General features: G+C 44.4%; 1 protein-coding gene across 7 annotated transcripts in view; it reads right to left on the bottom strand.

Moving 5' to 3' along the window:
- Sv (paired box protein shaven) overlaps positions 1-21,643 on the bottom strand; it is a 243,395-nt gene that overhangs the window by 29,676 nt on the left and 192,076 nt on the right. For 5 of the 7 annotated variants that reach the window (XM_076817033.1, XM_076817032.1, XM_076817035.1 and 2 more), the window contains exon 4: positions 5,171-5,336. In XM_076817033.1, the coding sequence (XP_076673148.1) occupies positions 5,171-5,336 (166 nt within the window). Of the gene's footprint in view, positions 1-5,170; positions 5,337-13,123; positions 14,338-20,258; positions 20,503-21,643 lie in introns of those variants that run through there. The other 2 variants (XM_076817036.1, XM_076817037.1) reach the window with 2 other exon arrangements.

Here is a 21,643-nt window from a genome sequence, read left to right on the forward strand (position 1 = left end):
TACCTAGACACGACGAAGTGTTTGTGTCTAGATCAAGTGGATACGACACGCAAACAAATTTCCGGAAGATTGGAAACTTCCTGGAGAAGGTCCGCGATACTGAATTCGACCTATCGTCGCGGGAGGTGCAGCTAGAGCTAGCTAGACTGAAGACACTGCAACTAGCTCTAGCTAGACACAAAAGACACTTGATCTAGACACAATAGTGTCGTCGTTGTGGACGTGCCTTAAGATTCACCAGCAATTTGTGACGACCGAATATTGGTACGCGTCATTAAATTGTGTTACTATTCTCCCAGCAAAGAAAAATGATCGCCCGTGAACCTGCTGTTCAAAGCACGCGAGGGGTTCCCTTTAAACAGTCGAGGTCGTGCCACCCCGCTACGAAATTATTACGATTATATCTGGCGTAAAATCCTATTCCCGGTCCACATGGCAATACTCACCCGCTGATATTTGGCCCTCTTTGTTCCGCTCCCACGTACCACCATAAAATGGCCATTACGTTGCGCGATTTTTCAAATTGCCTCGGCCCCGGAGCGCGTTCACCCCTTCATGGTCAAGACTGAAATCGGGCTCTCCACCATCAATCGATTTACGCAATGAATTCTGTTGTCGATAATACGCGGCGTGTGTAGCTTTTTTCTCTCCAGCTTTTATTCAATTCCCCAATGCAGTTATACCTAGAGTCGATTTTTTAAAAATGAAAGTAAGCTCTCCGATAGAAGGGAACTTGAAATCTATAGTGGCAAGTAGAAAATAATAGACGGGAAAAAATGTAGGATCACTGGCTGAAATGGTACTTTCATTTTAACATGCGGAGTGTTTAAAGAAGGGATTTTATTTAGTGAGTATAGGTACTGGTCATGAATATAGAAAAGGAATTTCTGCGCAAAACCTTTGTTTGCCCTTTATCTTTTTAAACGAAAGAATTATTAATTCAATTAATTAATTTATAGGCGCTCGTCGATTTTATTTAATGTCACATATCACCATCGAAATTGTAGCGGAAGAAAATAATTATTTTTTACCTTTTAGCGCATTATTGATCGAGTTAAATGAAATCGTTCCACTTAAAATTTTTTTTATATATTTTTTTGATGTTATGCGACTACGCGGAATTCTGTTACTGGTTACCTACTTATATTGAATTAAAATCATAAAAGATATTCAATGTTTTCTCCATTCTACATTTTTATCTATGAATTGCTTTACATTTTAAACACTCCTAGTCTACTTTGCACTATTTAATATTAATCCAACAGTGTTAATTTGCTTTAATTCAATCACATTTCTATTAACGTACAGTTGTCATTTAAATATCGCGGAGAACATTCTTCTCAAACACGCTCTAGAAACTTTCACATCAAAGTTCCATGTTTTCAAATTTTTATCTCTGTAAACGTTATCAAGGAATAACCGAAAAATACTAAGTAGTTAACAGTTGCAAAAACTTCATAATTGTCATTAGTGTTTGTGTGGCAGAAAGTTCAATTTACAAATTACTTTAACCCTTTGTTGACACACCTATTTTTTCGATGAATTTTGACATACCTGGGTGGCTCACACCCAGAGCAATTTTTGAACGACTGCCATTCTCATCCAAAGAATCCAATTATTAAGAAAAAAATCATGGATCAATTTCAAGGTACCTAGAATGTATTGCAACAGTTTTTTGATCGAAATTTTATAGCTATTTTTGTAAAAAAAAATCTAGATTACCACATGCCGAAAAAAGCGAAGAAAATCATTTAAAAATTGTAACTTTTACAAATTTTAATATTAGAATCTAAAAATCTACAAAGAACATAGTTTGTACGTCGGCTTTGGGGAAAAACTATTTATTTTGTACATAGAAAGGACAGAGCGTCAAAATCAGCTTATGGGTGGCTCACACCCAGAGTGTCAACGAAGGGTTAAATTGCCCGACGCTGCAATTGAATTTTATCTATTATACATCTTCGAAACTTCAAAATTTGAACAGTGTGAGATGATTAAAGTAACTTCTATAGAACCTGAGGAAAGACGAGGTCTCAGAAAGAACATGTAGGCTTTTAAAAGGAGCTAGAATTAGTACGCGTGCAGATTCTGAGTAGAATGGAGCCAGTACAAAAGAATGGGCTATTCTCTGGCGTTTCCCTTGAATGGACCTTAAAATAACCACTCTGTGTTCGCGCTGAGAAAGCCAAAATAGGTTTTTCGGTTAAATGGGGTGCTTTCGAAGGGTCGCGTAGAGCTTTCAGCACTGTCTTTTGCGACTTTACGGGCCCACACGTAGTCGGAATCGGGCACTTCCGTTTCGTTTCGAGGAGGGCGTCGAAGTCGTCGCGATTCCGCGAAAAACCGATGCACGCCGTCGCGACGCATCAGCAGCGCGTGACTACATAAAGCTTCGGCGTTAACAGCATGTCGTCGTCGCTGCTTAAGACCGTTTTCACTGTCTTTTGATTTTTTTTTCGGCTTGTAAAGTCTGCAGGTTGTAAAATTGCATACGTACGGAAAACAGAAACAAAGTATTCGCTCGAAATGGATCGTTGATTACAGTGTCCGTCGTGCACTTAAACTTGGAGCATAGTCGCTCTCTTTGATTTGTAAGAATTCATCCTGAGATTTTTAAAAGTTTCCTCCTAAATTTATTATTGGGAAAATATCTACCGCCTTTGCTTCCATAGAAATACAGATCAGAAAATGGAGTTCTTGCCTGTTAGCTATTACTGAATTTTAATCGAACGGCGGGAAGAAGGATTGGCAACACCGAGGAAAAGTACCCAGAATATTATCAAGAATTAGTAAGAGAAGTACAAGGATTGTAAAAAGTCACTTCGCCTTGATTAGCTTAATATACCCATGTTGTTGTTTCTGAATAAGTCGTTAGGAAATTAATTGCGAAAGGGTTAGCTGGGCTGTTTTTTTTTCCCCGGCGATTCACACCTCGCTGGGATGTACTAATGCAGAAACTGTATTGTACGACTCAAGTTATCGATCGAATCAGTTGTAAATCAATCGGAAAATAAATAGGTGGCGACGTTATTATGGCTGTTAATTTCTGTTTATAACACATTGCTGTTAATACCACTACCCAATAAATTCCGTTTGATTAAAATCCTCGCAGATTTACGATTAGCTACAATCAAGCTGCAATTAAATACCTCTAAATGAACTTCATTGCCAACGATTGTACTTTGTCAACAAATCGACAGTGCCATTTGGAATAGGGCTGGGACTATTCGAATAATTTAATATTCGAATATTTTACAAGTATTCGAATGCTACGAATAAACTTCGAATATTTGAGTATTCGAATGCTACGAATAAACTTCGAATATTTGAGTATTCGAATGCTACGAATAAACTTCGAATATTTGAGTATTCGAATGCTACGAATAAACTTCGAATATTTCAGTATTCGAATGCTACGAATAAACTTCGAATATTTGAGTATTCGAATGCTACGAATAAACTTCGAATATTTGAGTATTCGAATGCTACGAATAAACTTCGAATATTTGAGTATTCGAATGCTACGAATAAACTTCGAATATTTGAGTATTCGAATGCTACGAATAAACTTCGAATATTTGAGTATTCGAATGCTACGATTAAACTTCGAATATTTGAGTATTCGAATGTTATTATTCGAATACTATTCGAATACTGATATATTGAGAACGAACTTGATTTATAATTCACAACCATACTATTCGAATACATCAGTATAAATACTATTCAATATAATACTTGGATATTCGAATAGCATTCGAATACTTGGATATTCGAATAGCATTCGAATACTTGGATATTCGAATAGTATTCGAATACTTGGATATTCGAATAGCATTCGAATACTTGGATATTCGAATTATATTCGCCAAATAATTGAGCAACTGAAGTATTTGAACATTCAAATACCGAAAAATTCGACAAATAGTCCCAGCCCTAATTTCGAATGGGACGTCGACTTCTCAAATTTTACTAGCTGACCAGTGGATACGTTCCACTCTACCAAAATATTGCAATTAAGTAGAAAATTCAAGATTGAATGAAGTTACGAAGAGAAAAAGGAACGATTAATCGGAGTGCTGAGCAGAGATTCGAACTGGGCGTATGTTAGCGATCTCCTGAATTGTATGAGCAGTGACCTGGAAGTAACTGCATTGGAGGGATGCTCGCGATGAAATTCGAGCTGCATAAGGCTGCTGATGATCATAAAGCAGCGAAGATCGATTCGCGGCTTCAGAATGCGAGGTAGGGAAATGAAGGGAGGCGGCTATTCGAGAAGCAGTAAAGTAGTAAATAATCCAGCAGGCCTATTGTACAGGAGATATACATGAAAGAGTGGAGTACATGACAATGATATTCGAGCGGCGGGGACGTATGACATTCGGGCCATCAAAACGGCACGAGGCCACCCGTTACGTAACGCGGGGAGGAGGGTGGAAAAAACATGGAAACCGCATATCGTCGCACCCGCTGGTACCCCCCGCCGGAGGAGGAAGAAGGGTGGTTCCTTCCTTCCGGCGTCGCAATTTCGTACCGGGGTTCGTTCGCCTCGTGGTCCTAACAGCGTCTTTAATTAAATCACTCCGACCAGGAATAGTCTCCTTTTTTGCCAAACTCCGTCCTCTCTTTCTGTTTTTCCCCCGCGATCTCTTCCTTTCTTGCTGCCCGTACGGCGATTCCAGCGACCTCGGCCACTTCGCCGCGCGGAAATTACGGTGTTACGTTTGGCAAGGCGAGCTTAATCTTCCCGCAAATAATTCGCGCGTCCACGTTACGGCTTTTTATTCAAAATCAGTAACTTAGATACCCGAGGCATACCATGCTTGATGAGAAAAAAAATTCTGCGCACATTTTTCGAGAAGTTGCAAGTGGTGACAAGAGTTTGCAATAAAGCAGACACCTGACTGTGCGCATGAAGTTGAAGAAGAAAACCCTTGAACTGCTTCGTAACTATGCGAGGAAATGAAACCTGGCAATAGATGTGTGCGAATGGCACGTCGGCGAGTTCACGAAAGGTAAACGAATCAATCGAGGAAATTCGTTGGAGCGCCAAACGAGGGAAGAACAAAAAGCAAGGATGTTCCCGTCGGATCACGAGACACCGCGGGGGCTGCGGTTGTAACGGATACGGCGGAGACCTGGATGGCGCCGGAACGATGTCGGTACTCACCTCGACAGTATCTTGGATACACAGCCGTGAGATACCCTGAGTTGTCTGGAAATGTCGCACGGTCGGACGCCGCTGTGCGCTAGCTCGACGATCCTCTGCCTGACTACATCCGGTAGGGGCCTTCCGTTCACGAAGACGCCGCCTAGCTGGTTAACTCCGCCGTGGCCTGGAAAATGGAAATCGATAGTGCATTAGCTAAACGAACCCTTTTGAGACGGCCGAGGTCGGCAATGTCCGAACACGTCGATCATGACCCTACGACTTCTGTCACGCCGTTACGAACAATTTTCCATTTCATTTCTGAACTACCGCCTGGCTGCGACTTTGTAAAAATTATATTTCAGATTCTCCGTGGGAATTAGCGAATGCCTCAGCTGGCAGTACTTTCGTCTCAGCTGATTCTCAGCTCCTAAAGGAGCTGTACAGTTAGCAGTAATGGAAGCAACGTGTCAGGAAGATTCGATTATCCCACACCGCTGGCGTTACTTCTTTACTTCACTCCCAAAATGAGCTCTGGCCCCGTCAGCAGCTTTATTTTCGCGCATTAAATCCGCCTAACGTAATAATTTCGGCTTAATATCGTAATGGAGGGTTCTGGACCGCGACATATGTCCTCGAGTTCGTGCCAGTGCACCGATGATTCGATGATCGCCGCTGTTTCTAACCCTCCGCCAACGACCAGCCGGGTTTCACTCGGTACCCTTACGATGGACCACACGGTCCAATCCCCCTCGCCGCTGCTTCTTTCTGTTCAGACAATTAACTTCCTCTAGCCAGGCCTGCGTTAATGCAGATCAGAGTGGTCTGTCAAGATGCGAGTTAGGGAAAAGAACAGCCGCGGTGAAAAGAGTATTCGATTTGTTGTGGGTGGGCAACGCAGTCGAGTGTAACCGTTTAGATGAGTATGTATCTCGCTCCCGTGTCTGTACAAAGACGGCGCATTCTAGATAATGAAATCAAGGTTCCGCGATCGCGCAGGTTCCTGGAAAGGTGAGAGGAAAAGAAACGTCCCCTGGACTAATGATTCGAGTGTGCGCTGCGAGTGTAGATGTCGAAACAATCGCTGCTAATTATCAGGATGAGCGGGCCATTTCGATGAGGAGGCTCATTGTTGGCGGAGCGGCGCGCGTGCTGTGACGCGTGTACGTCGATCCGCTTTTTTCTTCCGCCTGTACCGCGTATCGTATTGCGATCTCCGCGTCCCAGCAAGACAATGAGGGATTCGCGATCATTACTAGAAACGATACGCGCTTTCCGATCGCAAATCAATTCGCTCTCGCGTTTATGGTCGCATCCCCGCGGCGCGGCCGGTAGCCTGGGGATACCGCTGGAGTCATGGTGGCACTGCCGCGGCAAAAGCACCATGACTACTCTACGCGCGCACACACGCCGTCACGCCTGCTGACCACAACTATACGAGGGGCCTGCATTCAGCCTGGACCACCCCCGAGCCACGAATTCAGACCTACTATATGTACAGTGCTACGAATTGCCGAGCCGTTGCTCTCGCAGCCACCGCGTCACCGAAGCTTATTACCGTAACACTCCGCGTTGCGATTCTGAGTTACGCTTAAATCTAGTTCTCCGTCTAACGCCGATGCTTCTTTCGCTACCATTACTTGGCTACCAATTAACCAGCTCCTGTTCCTATCTCTTTCCCTTCGTTTATTAATATCGCGGGTGCTAAATAATGATTCATCTTATGCCTTTCTTGCCGCTTATCAATTAGCGCTGTTCAGTTTTCCATCCGCTCCTTGATATCATTGCTTTGAATTACGATGTACAGATGTTACATTTACGCTCACATTTTCCAGCTTAGGAAAGAGGGTTCCTTCGTCAATTTCAGACAGCCAAATACAGTAGTTATTCCCAAACTGGGTGGTCGCCACGGTTTTTTTTTAACATTATTAAGTTAGAATTATAGTCGGAAATACCTATTTTTAATGTGTTTTCTTTACCTCACCTTAGGAAAATTTATTTGACACACTTTTGTCACTTATCGCCGTTCGTTTTCAGCGGTTGCAACAACCTCTGCACCGAGCAGGGGGTGACCTTATCAGCATCATAACTTCGACAATTTACAACCTTTTTTAATGAACTATGCGTTCATCTATGCAGAATGACATTCTCTAAGGGCCATCGGGCCATTTTTTAAAAATTTTAATTTTTAATATATTTTTTTACCATTTAAAGATCGAAATTGTAGATGAAAAATCGACTGCTTTCTTTAAAATGGCATAATTTTCTTATATTCTAAAAATTTAAAAATTTGGCCCGATGTCCCTTAGAGAATGTCCTTCTGCATAGATCAACGCAAAGTTCATTAAAAACGGTTGTAAGTTGTTGAAGTTATCATGCTGATAAGTAGGCCCCCTGCTTGGTGCAGAGGTTGCTGCAACCGCAGAAAACAATCGGCGATAAGTGACAAAAGTGTGTCAAATAAATTTGTTTATATGAATAAGGTCCGTCGAACAAGATACAATTATAAAATTTTCGATTTATTTCACACCTGTCGAGGAAAAAAATCCCAAATGTGATCAATTATTAGGCGCCGAGAACGTATCTAACCCCTTAAGGGGTTATGCCTAGTCAAGCGGTCGAAAAGAGGCGAATATTTGTGAATTTTTTTAGAAGAAGCGGAAGCATATATTTTTACAAAACTTTTTGCGTTTCAAAGAGCAACATTTAAAGAACATTTGGTAATTTTTTCGTAGAAAAATATTTACGTTTATAATAAAATAACAAGCGACATCCAAGAAGCATTTTTAAAAATTTGGTTTTGCGGTGAGCATTGCCATTCGGAACCAGATTATCTAAAATCAAAAAACAAAAAAGATTTCGTTAGTATATTAATGTATTCTCAGGTTGACGGAGGGAATTTCCGAAAGATTAATTTAAAATAAAATGGCGGCTATTTAAAGTTGAAATCCTGATTTTTTCGCGTGATTTTTTCGTGTAAAAATCAGGATTTCAACTTTAAATAGCTGCCATGTTGTTTTAACTTAATATTTCGGAAAATTCTCTCCGTCAACCTGAGGATACATTAATATACTAACGAAATCTTTTTTGTTTTTTGATTTTAGATAATCTGGTTCCGAATGGCAGTGCTCACCGCAAAACCAAATTTTTAAAAATGCTTCTTGGATGTCGCTTGTTATTTTATTATAAACGTAAATATTTTTCTCCGAAAAAATTACCAAATGTTCTTTAAATGTTGCTCTTTGAAACGCAAAAAGTTTTGTAAAATTATACGCTTCCGCTTCTTCAAAAAAAATCACAAATATTCGCCTCTTTTCGCCCGCCTGACTAGGTATAACCCCTTAAATCAGTATTGGAGAAACTCATCAAGATTCCTGTTGCTGCAAAACAAACGATTCAAAACAAACTGACTTGGCGGAGCGGCGACGTAATACCACTACTTCCTCGATGCTACAATTTTCCTGAATGATCCGTTAATACATTTATGACTCGCCACCAAACGAATAATCGTGTCCGAGGAACGTGTTGTTCCACCTTACGCGTTTCTGTAATGAATCCACAGTCACGAGGAGCACAGTTACGTTAATTAGTTAGCAGCTGTGGCATGTAAAACTAAGCAATCGAGATAGGGATTCGCTGTAATTAGAAAACAGTGATTTGTTAATCGCATCATTCGAGCGGAACGGGCAAGATAAATGAATTCGACGATGTCGTCTGCGCCAGTTTTCCGCATCGCTGGAAGAGGCAGAGCCCTGCTACTAGCTGGCTTCGGAGCAGACGCGACAGAAGGACCTCTGCGACACACGATCGCGAGTGAACATCAGCAGCCAAGAACTTTGATATACATTCCCGAATAGTCACTCGATATTTCTACAGCAGCTTTGTTCCTGTATTACATTACGGTCTAGCGTTACGTACCGCCGGCAAGCTAGACTTTATTACTCAGTCGTTTGAAAAATAGACGGAGAAATGCGATTCACCGCGGTGCTCTGTGACTTTTTTGGTCCGCGTTGGGAACAGTCGATCATCTCGTTTAATAATAAAGCGAAAGTTATGACACGCGGACGAAATTTCGCGTGATTCGCAAAAGTTACCGCGTACCGAAATCGCGGAGATAAAAAATCGTTTGTCTGGGCGGATCCAGAGTTTTTGCTCCCATGAAATGAACGCAGGTCTCCTGATCGCGGCTGGATTGCTTCAGCCTTCAGAAGAGACGGGAATTTAGACGATTGCGAAGTTTCATTCGCAAGTAGAGATAAAGGTTGTGCTACAAAGAATGATCGAAGAAACGTTGGAAGTTAAACATTCGCCAATTTCTTTGATAGCTAATCATTCGGATGTATATTTTGGGTAATCAAACTCCTTGAAAGCGTCCAACAGAAGTTCTCGAGATTTGCTGCGCGTATTCTGGGGCGTCCCATGAATATTACCTATCACGATTATCGGCCTAACCTTCAGACTCTCAGCCTCCCAAGTCTCTTAGATCGTCGGCTTGTCTGTGATTTGGTTTTCCTTTACAAAATAGTTAATGGTCTGATTGACTGCCCGGATTTGCTTGGATCGCTAGAATTCAATGCGCCTCTTAGACAACTGAGGACATATTCTTTGTTTGTGCCGGGACTACATACCCACGAATGTAGCGTTACGAACCCGATCAACCCTTGTATGTCTGAAGCGAATGTGCACCTTGGGGAAAGTGACCTTTTTCCTGGATCGGTTAATATTTTCCGTAATTCTCTATGCAGACAATTAGGTGGCTATCTCAACACATAGTACTAATTTACATTCTTGCTGTTGTGTGCTATTTAACATGATATTACTACAATGTATCCTTTGTACTAAAGGGTTTTACCCGTGGATTATAACAATAATAATAATAACAATAATAATAATAATAATAATAATAATAATAATAATAATAATAATAATAATGTTTCTCTTCAATTTTTTAATATTGTACAACACCACCGCGGGGGTTATAAATACCTACGTACATAATTACTAATAAGGCGGTAACCTTAACTTGCGCGCAATATCCGACGCATAAAAGGAAGTAAGTCACTCACGTTGCTACAATAAAGAACTGCAGGGTACTTTAACAGGACAAGTGCCCAACCTAACCCAGACCTAACCCGTGGATTATAATAACAATAACAATAAAAATAACAATAATAATAATAAAAAAAAATAATAATAATAAAAAAAATAATAATAATAATAATGTTTCTCTACAATTTTTTAATATTGTAAAACATCACCGCGTGGGTTACAAATACCTACGTACATAATTACTAATAAGGCGGTAACCTTAACATGCGCGCAATATCCGACGCACAAAAGGAAGTAAGTCACTCACGTTGCTACAATAAAGAACTGCAAGGTACTTTAACAGAACAAGTCAAGGCAACACTTTTTGTTAATTTTATCAAATGGGTGTGAAACTGTATGGATTGCTTGAAAATTCGTAAAAAGCGCCGTTTTGTTCCTTTGTTTATAGACAAGTCTACGGCTGCAGTGGGCCGATGTTTTGGAAAAATGCAGGGCTGCGGCAGGTCGGCAGTCAAAACTCCCGACTCCGACTCCTCTTTTTTCTTTTACCACCGACTCCAACTCCGACCCCGACTCCGACTCCTGCATTTATAATATATTGTTAATATACTATTTTTTTCGCAACTAGTAAAACTGCTAATTTTTGCTTCACGTAATTTTTCATCGTCATCATCTTTTACAATACACCGACACTGATAATACTGCCCATCCGTTGTAACTGTAAAGTGTTCAAAAACAGCCGACTTTGGTAATATTTTTTTTTCACATTGCAAATTTTTGCAACTGCACTGACTGGGCTACTGCGGCCACGGGCCTCGACGAATGCAGAGATGTGCTCTCTCAAAGTACTGTGCCCCGATGGAAAGAAGTCGCTCGAGAAACTCTAGGGCCCGAATAGTACATCCCTATTGGCCGGGCGCGACAACGTCGACGAATACAAAGTAAGCAAACGGGACACGGGCGGCGGGAGCCAATGCGAGCGAAAAACCCCCCTTGCCCCTGTGACATTTCAACCGTCTTCTTTCCATCGTTCCACAGTGGGTACCCCGATCACCATAGCGAAACAATAACGAAACGAAGTGGGGACAATGTTGCTTTAGAGCGACAACAAGTGGCGTTCGAAAACACCGTTGGCGATTATAATCTGAGAACTGAGCCGGAGCCTGACTTCGTCAAAGTTGGGCCAAAATGACCCTGCATTCGTCGTACGAGTGTCAAACAAAAATATATCCTGAGCGTGTATAAACACGCAGAGCAAAACACACTCGGATTTTTATAAAATTTACTAACATGGAGTCGGTATTGGAATATATTTTTTCGACCCCGACTCCGGTAATCAGAAATTCCTTCTGAACTCCGACTGCGACTCCACAGCCCTGGTAAAAGATGTACCTATGTCAGAAAGAACAACAAGTTTCCCCGCAACAACTGTGTACGCAGTTCCAGGATATTAAACGAATGAGATTGACAGACTATTGCAAAGCGATTCACGTAGGATGCGCCGCGACCGCGCCATTCTTGTTAATGTTTCATAATTATTATCATCCCATTAGTTCGAACGGAACCGCTGGCCAGCCATAAACGAGCGTGCGGGACGCGTGGCGGTTTCGATCGTTGCTACTTTGAAACGACAATTGGGCTCGCCTAATTAATACGGTCCGATTGCTAATTAGATAGGAACGCCACGGATCAGGCGGGGGTTTACTTTTTACTAATATTTCCCGCGAAATTGTAGCTGCTCGAGAAGCATTAAATTTCACGTTCCGAGTCTGTTCGATTGCGCTTTACGCGACATACGCGCTAAATAATTATTCGCGACACGACTTTAGTTCCCGCGCCAGCATTCAACCCCTTTGTCCCGAAGATAAGAGCGGACCTAACGATATGAATTTCTCCGCGTAGGGAAACGCTGGCTGTTGTCGAGCTTCGGGGAAAAAGAAAGTGAGAGGAAACGAAAGTATAGAAGGCAGTGATTCTGCGGCGAGGTTTTTTCGCGAGTACGGACTGGAAAAATTTTAGTCCAGTATTTGTTGCGCGATCCGCCACGTTTCACTGGGGATTTAGGGGAGGAGAGAGCCGGACGATCCTGCAAATGGTTCCTACGCAGATCGGGCACTGCAACGATTGCGGTTTAGCTTTTTTTTTTTTTATTAGCCTCGGTACCGTTGCGGATCGAACAGTGAACGAAGGACATTGGATTTCTTGTTTTCGCACTCTCATTTATCCGCCGGCAATGCAGAATTGTCGCTGGGCAATTGGCCGTCGCTCAACTTCTCTGTCCACCCGATACTTCGTCGACAGACAACGAGAGAAATCGATATTTACGTTCTAGACATTGCTCTCAAGATCGAGGGAAACCAGCGAACAGTAGTTTCACTTGTCACTTCTCAGCAGTGTCTAATCAAGTCTAAACGGATCGGTAAAAATGCGGCAAAGATTCTTGGCTCGAAATTAATTCATAATCATTTAATCGCTCCCGGTAAAAGCTTGTTCAGCGCGGGAAAAGAATTCAACGACCTATCCTTTAACAATCAATATCTACCTACATACAGTGAAGACCTATTAAAATTACCACCTTGAATATTTCAGGAGCCATGGAAGTAAAACAAAATATTTCCGATAAAATTTGTTTGGCACGAAAGGGACCATAAGGGGTGATAATGATTTTTTTGCAGGTGGACGATTTTCCTCCAACTTACATGATTTTGGAGATATTCAAGGTGGTAATTCTTAGCGGTCCTATACGTATACTTCGATCTTAATGACTTATAGCCTTCAAACTATGAACCCGGGAGCTAAGTAGAAGCAGTATGTTTAGTGAATGTTCATCAGACATTGAGGACGCAGCTAGAAATGCGCAGAAGAAGAAAGTCCAGCTAAAGTCTAACTAGGTTGGAATAATTTCAGAAGATGTGATCAGCTTACAGGTGTAATATTCCATCATATTTTGATTGTAACGGTAGGCAGTGCTGAGGTCCATCGCGGCACCTCAGGAGCCGACGGCCGTCGGCTGTGGGAATCCAGGTGGTTCCTCTCGCCGCGTAGATTTATATATAATATGAGAAATGTGTCCGGCCAAGGACGGTCGGTCCTATTGACTACCGATAAAGACCTCTTACACGCTTCCAGAAGTGGCTTTCGTCTCTTTTTTAAAGGAGCGTAAAGGGCCGGTCTATGGTGACGCGATACAATGACTGTCATCAGGAACGTCTTTGTGCCGGACGACGGGTGGCTTCGGGGAGCACCCGGTCGGCCGTCGCTTCATCTTCGTGAATCAAGGGCTGGATCCTTGTTGCCGGCTAAAGGAACTTTATCTACGAGACACCTAGAACCTGGTGCGTCTCTCCCTCACATCACTCGCGGCATCACTGAACTGTACTTTCACACGATATCCATAACGGCCAAATGGACGCGGTGTCCTTCAAACAGCTCCTCGACTTCTTCATCGTTAATTCGATCTCGGAGGCGACGGCTTCTTCCTTGAGATCGTCGTGGCGGAGCAGTGAGGATCGGCTTGTGCTTCTACAAATCGGACATGCAGTTAAACGTTTTGTTAACCACCAGTTTATCTATGAGCATGCCAAGGTCGCGACAACCACGACAATGGCTTCAATCTCTGTTCCCGCGAGCGTTGTAGAGTCACTGCACACCATTCTTCACCACGAGCACAGTTTTCACTTCACTGTATCCAAGAAGCTGAACGTTCACTCCACAACTCTGTGTCAATGTTCACCCGTCGCGCGCACGATTTGGGTTTCTTCTACGTGTGCACGGAAAGTCCGTCGCGACGAATGATCGTCGAGACTCGTTCACACCACTTGTCCTGAAAACGACTCTGTCCGTTCCGCCGTCATCGTCGTCACGTGCTAATCCCGCCAGCGAGGAACGATCCACGATACCACAAGAACCGTGTTCGAGTTCGATTCAGCTGAACGGCAACTAACAGTTGACAGAATGCTCGAAAGTGACGGTCCTCCGAGTCCGTCAACAGCCCGCCTCGGAATAGGGGAAGAGGTTCTCGGTCACGTCCGACTCTCGTTATCGTTATCAGCCGCGGTGACACGGTGGCTGGACCCCAAAAAGCAGCACGGCTGTGCGGGTAACGACGACGTGAAAGCACGAACGAGGTTTCTGCCGACGGGCACACGTGACTTCGCGAAGCTTTTCGACCCCCGCCTCGTTCGGCGAGCTTTCATCCCCACGCGTCTCGCAACCCCGCCTTTTGCATCCCTCGATCAGCATCCAACCAGGAGGATCCGCGCCCCTATTGGCCGGGCCAGGATCACGTGAAGTCAAGGTGGGGCGCTCTGCGACGCGGGGTTTCTACGGAAACGGTGGCAGTGTCGCGCGGGATAATGTCGTTATTGGCATCGGCGTTAGAGGGACTGAAACCGAACCGGGGAGAGAAGGAGGCGGAATCGGGATGGAAGAGGCAAAGGTTGCGAAATAAACGTTCGCCGGCTGGTCTACCGCCAACAGTCCCACGCGAAATCACGCGGCGCACACCCCCGTGAGCACTGCTTATTCATGAGCTTGGCCCTCTCCGGACGCCTCTACCTTGGTTCTAGGGATACGATGTCTCGCCTTATCGATTTTATTTATTTAAGAGTTTCTCTTTGTCGCTCCACTTCTCCCAGGACGCTTCTCCGTCACCCTTTGGCCACTTTGTCTGGTCACTTTTTTTTTACGGCCATTCGGCAAACGTCCCCGCGATGGTTATCCTCGATCTACCTTCGAGACGTTGAATCGGATGCGGCATCGAAACAGCGCGCGAAGTACACGGAAGCACGACGCGGGTGACTGTTTGGTGTAAGAAGCTAGCTTTATGTTCCAGTTAATTCCCTTTTTGTGATTTCTGCTTGCGCACCTCCGATTATGGCGAAGTAGCGTTGTTGAATCACTTCAAATACCGTTGGACATTTTTCACACTCATCCAGCACTGTTGCGTTATATTGTTCACTTCCGCGGAGAGAAGGACCAACGAAATTTCTCGAAATTATAGAGGAACGATGGTATGGCTTCGTGGAGATGTTCGGCAGATTTTGGTTGACGCACACAGAAAGCCCATCAGCCTCTGACGTGACTAATTACGAGACTGATTACGTTCAGACAAACGCGGTGGACATCGTTCATAGTCCGTGGAGGGATGGAGGCGGTGGATGAGGGAGGAAAGGGCTAGGAATCTGCAACTTATGCGTGTCACAGGGTGGGGAGGTGAAGAAGGTGGGGGCGATATACTGGTTTGCAAACTGCGGTGCACTCGGCGCTGGATACTTTCCCTGGGAACTTATACCGAAGTATAACATTTACGATAATCTATAGATGCTTATTCGCCGGAAGGAACTTATCACTTTTATGCACGCCATAACTCGAAAGTTAGGCAATGCGCGATGCATTCCAATTACCCTTCAACCAATCGAATTACTCATCTATACAGCTTTCCAATGTTTGCGGTATACCTATTCGGTCGAATTATTACGCCCGAGCGCAGTAAAGTTCCAAAAGCTCGGACCAGAATTTATGGAGAAGCTTGACTGCCATCCAGATCCAATCTCGCAAAATCCACGGTAAGAGTTTCGCTCGTAAAACGGTAGTATGTCAAAAAAAAAAACGGGACGCTGGAAGGGAAGCACATACCGGCCTCGCAGGGTACGTTGTACTCGAGACGCAGAAGCTAGTAAACCCCTCAATTTTCCTTGGACTGTTTTGAGCGATTTGACCATGCCGATACGCGATGGGGAGAAGCCAGCCGTGGCCCCAGAGGCCTGTCCTTAGGAGCGAATACGAAGCTTTGAGACTGTATTAAAATCCAAAAAACGCCCACTGTTTCCGCACCGGTAAATGGTGCATGAAACAGATACAATTCGCAGGAGAGTATAAAAAGTGTATCGAGATCCCTGGAAACAGCGATGTCGGCGGCTGTGCTCCCCTATAGGGGCGAGAAGAGAGACCACAGGGGCCCCCACCTATCTAAATGTTGCGTTGGGAAGGTCTGGCCTGTGCTCGGAGTCACTTGGATCAGCCGGATCGCCCGGAAGGTGCGGTCAGCTATCGGCGTCGGTGGGACCGTCGCTGGGCCGCGAATCTCACAAGGGTCCGGTTTACATTCGAGTGCGCTCTTTCATGACTCCTTTCTTTATTTCATTCCTCCTTTCCTCCGTACCTACTGGGGACATGTTCCTCCTCCGCTTCGTCCACGCCCGGCCTCCGACATTAGATACGTGAGATCGGGAAACGCGCGACTTGTCAAACGATGTCGTTGCGCAACCCGCGTACCTGACACCCTCCACCCGTGAGGAGGGGTCCCGCAATTTCCTCGCCAGCAGATTCTGCGTTTTCGATTGACGACTGAGTCGAGATCGATTGCATCAGCACCGCATCCTGTTACGCTGGCTACTTTTCAACCTTCGGGCGTACAGACATTATTCCTCGGAAGTGGAGGGCTCTGCTCTTCGTGCCACTACAGTTGTCTTCGAGATATACGGAATCTGTACATTTTTCGATTAGGTACTTCGGAAACAGGATTCGTAGGTACCTGCCATATTTCGCGGAACTCTCTGACCTGCGTTTATGTCAGATGCTATGCGCACTGTTACGAAACAGGGCAGAAAAGAACTTGCAACGCTTTTCGAAACTCGTTGTCCCTCGACTGGTTGGAGATGGGGTCAATGCGATCCTGGCTAAACACACAGGTGGTATACATACTTTACCCAGCTGCGTAGAGTATCTCGTGTTGTTTTTAAAAAGCAGCTTGAAACAACCTATTCTATTTATATTTTCTTCTCTTGTCTTTGAACTTTCGTGATGAAGGAATGCACAAAAAATGAGAATGCACCAGTGTTTGAAAATTGGAGTACTGAAGCAGGAAGCATTGTAGGTCAAGTAACACCGCTTAGATCCGATTTGTCAACAGCAGCCAGAAACTTCAGTTGTTGAAAAGCTGTGAGCAGCAAAGTAGCTTCGGAACTAGATTGTTGCAGAGCAGGCTTCGCATCGACAGACGATTCATCCTCCTAGACCTATTCCCCAGGTTCTGCGAACCCTCGAAAAAGTTCGTGGTTCACCTGACACATGATCCTCCCGAACAAAGACCGAGAACCCGCCGTGATCCATTCGTCATTACCGCGTTGGACGACCTAATCTCTGGAGGATCTCTTGAGATTACACTTTGGCATATCATTTGCCTGAACGAACGAGCGGTTCTGCTCGCGTTGACGGGCAATATGTCCTCTACATGACTGCACCGGCTCTCCACCCGAGACACATTTGCAGTCGAATGGGGACGCACCAGGATTGTGGACCCAGAGCCCTGTAGTTTCACTGGCTGCAGGGTCGAAGTGCGCTGCTACGCGGTGGCCTGTAGCGTTGGGCAGAATCGACGGGGGCAAATGCAGATGAGCATGATGCTCTGGACGTATCGATCATTGGGGTGTAATGCGGGTGCTCCGTGCTCTTGGCTGCCTAATCAGAACCTAGGCGGCCTCCTACCCTTCCTAATCCGTCGGGCAACCACTGTATTAATCTTACTTGTCATAGGGTAGACTGAATAGCGCAAGGTGCGACAACTTCATTGGATGGAAATTTGAATGCAACTTTCATTTTCGTGGAGGTGCTAAGTCTACCAGATTTAAAAACTTTAATATTTAAGTTAAACTTGCTATACCAGCTCAATCCATTCCCTATGCAGTTAGTTGTGTTATGCTGGTTTTAAATGTTTCAAAAGTTCGACTGGGTATTCTAATCCTGAATGAAAGCTGCATTTACAATTGGATAGACCAGGTCTTCCAAGAAAATAAAGATGAATTCCTCTTATGGTAGTACCTATATTGTGGGAAATAAAAGAAAACTCTCCTGTAATCTTTTCAGCAATTTTGCGTTAAAACTGATGTCCATGGCTTCATTAAATATTTCAGAATCGTTGCGATTAAGAATTTCAAGAGGTCGATCCGCGGATATAGGTACTGGGAGCATCACGGATGAGAATTATTTTTCTGTTTGCGCTCACGTGGGTAGAGATAATGGGTGCTCGATGAAAATCTCGTCCGCGGCAAAACATTTGGGAAAAAACCTCGGCGAATTAATCCCTCCGTTGCCTCCCCTCTCCCCTTCTCTCTCTCTCTCTTCCTCTCTGGAAACATCGCAGACAAACGGACGTAAAAACCGTGAACTTTATAAGTGTCCTACAGAATTCGGTAACTATACCGCGAGAGATTAACCCCTAACCATATTACTCTGGTACATTGCGGAGGAAGGAATGGGGAGGTGGGGCGGCGATAACTTACAAGATTTGATGTAAATAGCACGCTTACTTATTCGCCACTGTCGCGCGGCACAAGTTAAAAATACGGAGGCCAAGGTGAGGGAAGCGAGAGACAGAGAGCGGGATAGGGAAAGGGGAGGGGGGCGAAAGAAGGAGACAGAGAGGAAGTGACTTTTTGCGTAATGAAAGCAATCAATTCAAGTCCCTGCCTCCAGCGTTCTTTGGTGAGGGAGAATCGCGCTCCAGCTTCGCTCTTCCTCTATCGTTACTCTCTCTTACCGCGATCCAGCTAAGGGTGGAAAAAACGGTGTAGGGGGTAGTAACTCACTCTCGCCTCGCCCTGCCACCCTCTTTCTCGCCACCCTAACGGTGGCCGGACCACTTTTGTAGTCATCATAAAATGCCCTGCTTTCAAGTTCCGACGATTGCTATTTTTTTTTCCTTGCCCTCCCCCCCCCGGCCCTCCCATTCGAGGGTAGTGCGGCGCGCGGTAGGAAATAACGAAGTGGTGAGTTCAGGAGGAGCCAAGGGAGGGAACTGGAGGGGAGGCAGCGAGGTAGGGAGCGAGAGGTGGAGCAGGTTAATCCTGAGTATTTTCTGTAGGGAGTGCGAGCATCTGAGCTCGTGGGCGAAAGTCCGGGGGGAAGGAGATGGACCTCTTTAAAACAGTACTAAAGTATCGTTAATCTTGGAAGGGGGGGCTCTTACTTTCGCCGGGACAAACTAGTTATTTAGACACATACACTTGATACAAAAATAAATTGCGATCTCCCGCCATACATCTTGCCTTCTACCGCCAGCTAACCCTGCAACTTCTGCCCTGCGAGTACCGAGGGATCATCCTTCTTAAATTACCGGCCCATCGCTAATCTATAAAGTGTGCCGAGAAACACGTGGACCATACTGTAATTTTACCGCGACACCTCTTTATTCCCGGGATTAAGAATCCCAAGTATTTTAGCATACGGTCGTGCAAATCAAACTGGAAGCGGTTGCAGTTGGAAATAAGCTCTAGCGCGGGAAAACGTGCGGGATATCTGGTAAATGTTACGGGAATGGGAACTCCTGATGATAGACGAAGTCCTAGGCTTCCCGCGGGAAATGCTAAATGTCAAACACACAACCCTCTTCCATCCCCAGGAGAGCTAAAGGCCATAGTATCATAATATGATTACGCGCTTTTACTCACCCCCTTGTTTAGACGCAATTATTGCAACGCGCGTACGCCGCAGCGTAATTCGTTGATGAGTTTACGAGTCGGCAGCTCGATAGCGAAGAGCCTCTTTTATTTCTTATTCTATTTGCCCCGGAATTTGGCGAGTATCGTTGCTTCTGGGTTTTAAATAAATGGAAATTTATTAATTAAAAGTGTGGGAATCGTCGACATCGTCGATAAGCTTGCGACTCCACATGAAATTGTAATTACAAGCTGAAGAACTTGTGGATATCGACTGGCCTACTGTGATTAGGGAATTCAATCCCGAGATCCCGGCTGATTTTTGGATTCCATTTGTATATTTTTCAGTTGTTCATAAAGTAATTTGCGTTGTTTAAAAATTCTCGAAATTCTCGAGATAAGTTATAGCTTGATATATCAAATTCCGGGAGTTTTAGAATCCAAAAATCAGCCGGGATCCTGGGATGACGATCCTGGGATTGATTTCCTGAAGTGTGATGCACGTGATTGCCGGGAGAAAATCGTGTGACCGATTTTACCGATTTTATTGGCGGTTAATGTACTTTTTCGGTAAGGCGAATTACCTAACATTGCGGAATTAAATGTACGGAAAGCAACCTTACCGTCAGCAAGAACCAGCGTTCCAACGCCTTGATTCGTGCTTCCGCGGTGGCAATGGTAGCCATTGTTCCACAAATCCAGCAAGTCTATAGTCACAGTCATGTCGCTTTGTATTCATCAACAGCCCGTCACTTTGCGAAAAGACAATCTACCCGGGCGATCTAACCACTCGACGTTACGATGTCTTTTAAAATGAACGATCCTCACAGCCGGCATCGATTGATGTGCTGCTCCTTTCGCGACGCTACTACACGCCAACTACTGAATGGATGGTAAGTGTTCGAAGATTGAATGCTAATGTTTACTATTTACATTCACGTGTTTCGGCTGAGCGAAATTCAGCGCGGCAATACGCATACGCACGGACGATGTTCCTCGTTTAACGTTACTTCGTGCGGCTTGTTCCTGTGTGATGTTAAAGCAGCCTTTTGAGGCAGAACAGATTTTTACGAGGCGTTGCTACGGTGTCCCATGACAGTTTTATTTTGCTGGGGTATTTTCCGAAAGGATATACCCACCTCTTGGTGCACGCTTAATGCCAAACAGCTTCCTTGAATTCCTACGAGTCCGGGGTATACCGGATTCGTTGTATTAAGCATGAATAGCGTTAGGATAATGGCTTGAAGAAGGGTTATGCCATGTACGTATGAGGGAGATCCACTCGAGTGGTTTGTCGTTTGTGGTGGGTGGAAAGCTCGTGAAGTTCACCCTAAGTACAGAGGCACGTGGAGTTGGAGGAAGAGAGAGGGAGGGAGAGAGGGAGCGAGAGAGGGAGAAAAGCGATTGCAGAGAGCACGTGCTGTCACGTGTCGGCGAGCCCTTGTGATCTATGTGCCGTCACTGCACCACCTACGTACATATATATGCATGGGAATTATTGCTACATCAGCCAAATATATCCCTCCTAATGTTCCATTGCGATGCTCCTAGTCGAGGGTCTACTTCGATTTATCAAAACATTTTAAAAGCCACTGATCGCAGGTCCAACCTAACAGCGTTTCGAATAAGAATATCGGATAAGTAGTGGTGCACACGTCGTGTCTATTTGGGTCAATTCGATTGTGTTTATCTTCTGTGCATTGAAATCAATGTACTTTAGAAGCAGGGAAAGTCAAAGTATCGTCAGATAAGCTGTGCAGCCAACTACAAACACTGAGGAATATTTAATAATATTTGCTCGTAGGCAACACGCATAAAAAGACCTGCCAGATTTGTAATATTAGTTGGCAAGTCACCTCGCTAGTCAAAAAGTTAATTTTTTAATTAATTAAGAGCTTGCTTAATTAAGATTAAGCTTGTGCAGTACTATAGTGTACACATTGTTTCTCACGCGTAGTTTCATATTGTAGCTAACGTTTCTGCTTAACATCGACTTCAACCCTCGGAA

The sequence above is a fragment of the Andrena cerasifolii genome, chromosome 7, assembly GCF_050908995.1.
Source record: "Andrena cerasifolii isolate SP2316 chromosome 7, iyAndCera1_principal, whole genome shotgun sequence".
NCBI classification, from domain to species: Eukaryota; Metazoa; Arthropoda; class Insecta; order Hymenoptera; family Andrenidae; genus Andrena; species Andrena cerasifolii.